We start from the raw sequence: 2601 nt of genomic DNA on the forward strand, positions 1-2601 counted from the left end.
CTCGAATCACTCGAGGAATCGTTTCAGCCCTAGTCTTAATGTTTCCCTACAGAACTATTCACTTCGCTATGTGGTCCCCTGCCTTGTTCGTTTGGTACCAAACGACCAGAACCGGATATTTTACGCCCCCGGGAGCAGAAACGCCCCCCCTGCCCCCGGCGGGAAGCGGCGCCGTACTGTGCTGAGTTCCCAGCAGCCGGTTGAAGACTTCCTTCACGACGATCGGGTTGAGCTTGATGAGCTTTGGCAGAGCCTGGATGACTTCATTCTGAGGAGGAAACAGAACCGTCAGCGAAACGCCACCGAGCGGCGCCGGACCGACCCGCTCCCTCGGGAACTCCACCTTCTCCAGGCCGTTGATGACCGGGATCAGGAAGCGGACGTCCGGAACACGCTTGTGGTAGAGGTCCCGGACCCGCTCCACCAGCTCCGGCGACGGAGGCACTGGGCGGAGGAATGACACGCATCAGAACCGGACCGGTCTCATCTGGACCTTCGTGTTTCTGCCTGGGTTCAGATCTTTTCTACCTTTATCGGTCAAAATGTGCAGACAGCGAGTGACCAGAGTCTCTGCCCCCTTGGGACAGTTTTCCACCAGAAGCAGCAGCTCTGGAGAATTCATCCCCATCCCGCGGATCTGCAAGGACAAAAACCCAAACGGTCAGGATGAGCTGCAGCTCTATAGATCTACAGAGTCATTCTAACCGCTACGGTCTCAGATCCAGAACAGAGACCGTTGATGCTGATGCAGCAGCATTAAGGCCTCCCCTCAAGCCTTTCCTTCAAAATAAAATCACAAGCCTACAAGTGGAGGCGTAATGACGAACTCGGTCCTGTTGAGGGCGACACTGATACATGGATGAAATTAGCATTAGCATTAGCTGAATAACCTGATGACGTATCACAGGCTAGCTGCTGCCAGACAACAGATCCAGACAACAGACTGCTGATCCACACGGGTCATAAGTATACATACACCCCGTAATGTCTGGTCAAACGTGTCCTAGAGGACATGAGGACGGACTCACCGGCTGCTCGATGGCGCGCAGCACGCTGCGCTTGATGTCGGCGATCGCCTCGGTGTAGACGGACGCCAACTCATGGACCAGCCGGTGGTTCAGAGGAAGGAGGGACAGGTAGAGGAAGAGACACTGTCTCACCGTCTCCTCCGTCCACGGAGCAGCGACCTCTGCAGGGACATCAGACATTAGTCCCTCTGGAAACRTAGCCGCTTCCTGCGCGGTGACGGTGAGGGACGCTGACCCGTGTCCTTATCGGCGCCGAACAGCAGCGAGGGCGGGTTCGGGTGAACCAGGAGCTGCAGGTAGTTCAGGGCAAACTTCTCGATGTAGTCCCTCAGGTGGTCCTTCTCGTACATCCGCTTCAGGAAGGCCAGGGCTGTGCTGCGCACCTGGAGCACAGCGACAGCGCTACCTTAGCATTAGCTTTAGCATTAGCATCAGAGTGCTAGAGCTAAAGCTTTAGCTCAGATTCAGACCATATTTGGTCCCTTTTCATGTATAAAATCAGGACAGATGGACGTGATGAAACCAGTATAAACCAGTGGGACCAGTCCGGCCCGACCCAGCCCAGTCAGCAGAACCAGACCTTCTCTTTGTCATGGGAGCTGAGGTCCAGCAGAACGTGGAGGTACTGGAACTGCCTGGACGGCCTCTTGACGATCAGCTCCTTCAGCGTCGTCATGCCCAGATAAACCCGGGACTGAAACAGAGGTCAGAGGTCAGCAGGCCGCTCAGCGGGACAGCCAGAGGCGGGGGACGGTGCGTCTCGGTTACCTCGTCCTCACAGTAGCGGCGAATCACATCCAGCGCCGACTCGGTGATGATGGGAGCCTCCAGAACCAGCTTGGTGAAGAGCCTGGAACGGGAAACGGGTCAGACTGATCCGGTTGCTATGGACATTCCAGGTCCTTCCAGGCTTTCCCAGAAATTCAGCTCAATCCAAACATAATTCATCTTTGAATTTATGTTTAATATTTCAACAGAAACTGGAAAAACCCGGAACCGGATCGACACAAATAAGGAAATGGGTTGGAGGGACAGAGTGGACAGAGTGGACAGAGCGGCGGCCGCCCCACTGACCCGTCCCTCTGCTCGGGTTTCTCCTGCAGCCCGGACAGCAGCGTGTAGAGGCAGTGGTCGTATCCGTCCAGCAGGCCGGCCGGCAGCTGGCTCAGGTAGCTGTTGTACTCCTGGTACAGCAGAGAGAAGGCCAGGTCGCTACGGCAACGCATGTCCTCYAGGACGTAGTCCAGGACGTCGTCCTTCATCACGCCCTCGAACTGGGTCACCAGCCGGGACAGCAGCTTCACCCTGACCTGCAACAGCAGCATCATCATCATCATCGCAACGTATCCATGGAAACGTGGGGCTTACCCAGCCAATCACAGACGAGTATTCCTCAATCGACCAGCCAATCAGAAAACGGCACAACTGGAGATGCTTTAACTTTGTACCCAGAGAACATTTGTTCAAACATGAAAATACTTTTTGTCCATTTCAGGTATTTTTGTTTTAACTTTGGCAAAAATGAAATTAGGCCTCCAGCAAAATATGATTTATCAACATGGCTGACAGCGTT

The 2601-nt window shown here is 54.6% G+C and overlaps 1 protein-coding gene across 1 annotated transcript in view; it reads right to left on the reverse strand.

Annotated features, from left to right (window-relative positions):
* Positions 1-2601, reverse strand: part of sympk (symplekin) — an 11017-nt gene that overhangs the window by 2628 nt on the left and 5788 nt on the right. The window contains exons 14-21 of the mRNA XM_008402986.2: positions 2103-2338; positions 1797-1878; positions 1609-1722; positions 1264-1411; positions 1029-1189; positions 529-637; positions 344-444; positions 178-268 (exon numbers count right to left, since the gene is read on the reverse strand). Of these exons, the coding sequence (XP_008401208.1) occupies positions 178-268; positions 344-444; positions 529-637; positions 1029-1189; positions 1264-1411; positions 1609-1722; positions 1797-1878; positions 2103-2338 (1042 nt within the window). The remainder of the gene's footprint in view (positions 1-177; positions 269-343; positions 445-528; positions 638-1028; positions 1190-1263; positions 1412-1608; positions 1723-1796; positions 1879-2102; positions 2339-2601) is intronic.

The sequence above is a fragment of the Poecilia reticulata genome, unplaced genomic scaffold (genome assembly GCF_000633615.1).
Source record: "Poecilia reticulata strain Guanapo unplaced genomic scaffold, Guppy_female_1.0+MT scaffold_277, whole genome shotgun sequence".
Classification (NCBI taxonomy): domain Eukaryota; kingdom Metazoa; phylum Chordata; class Actinopteri; order Cyprinodontiformes; family Poeciliidae; genus Poecilia; species Poecilia reticulata.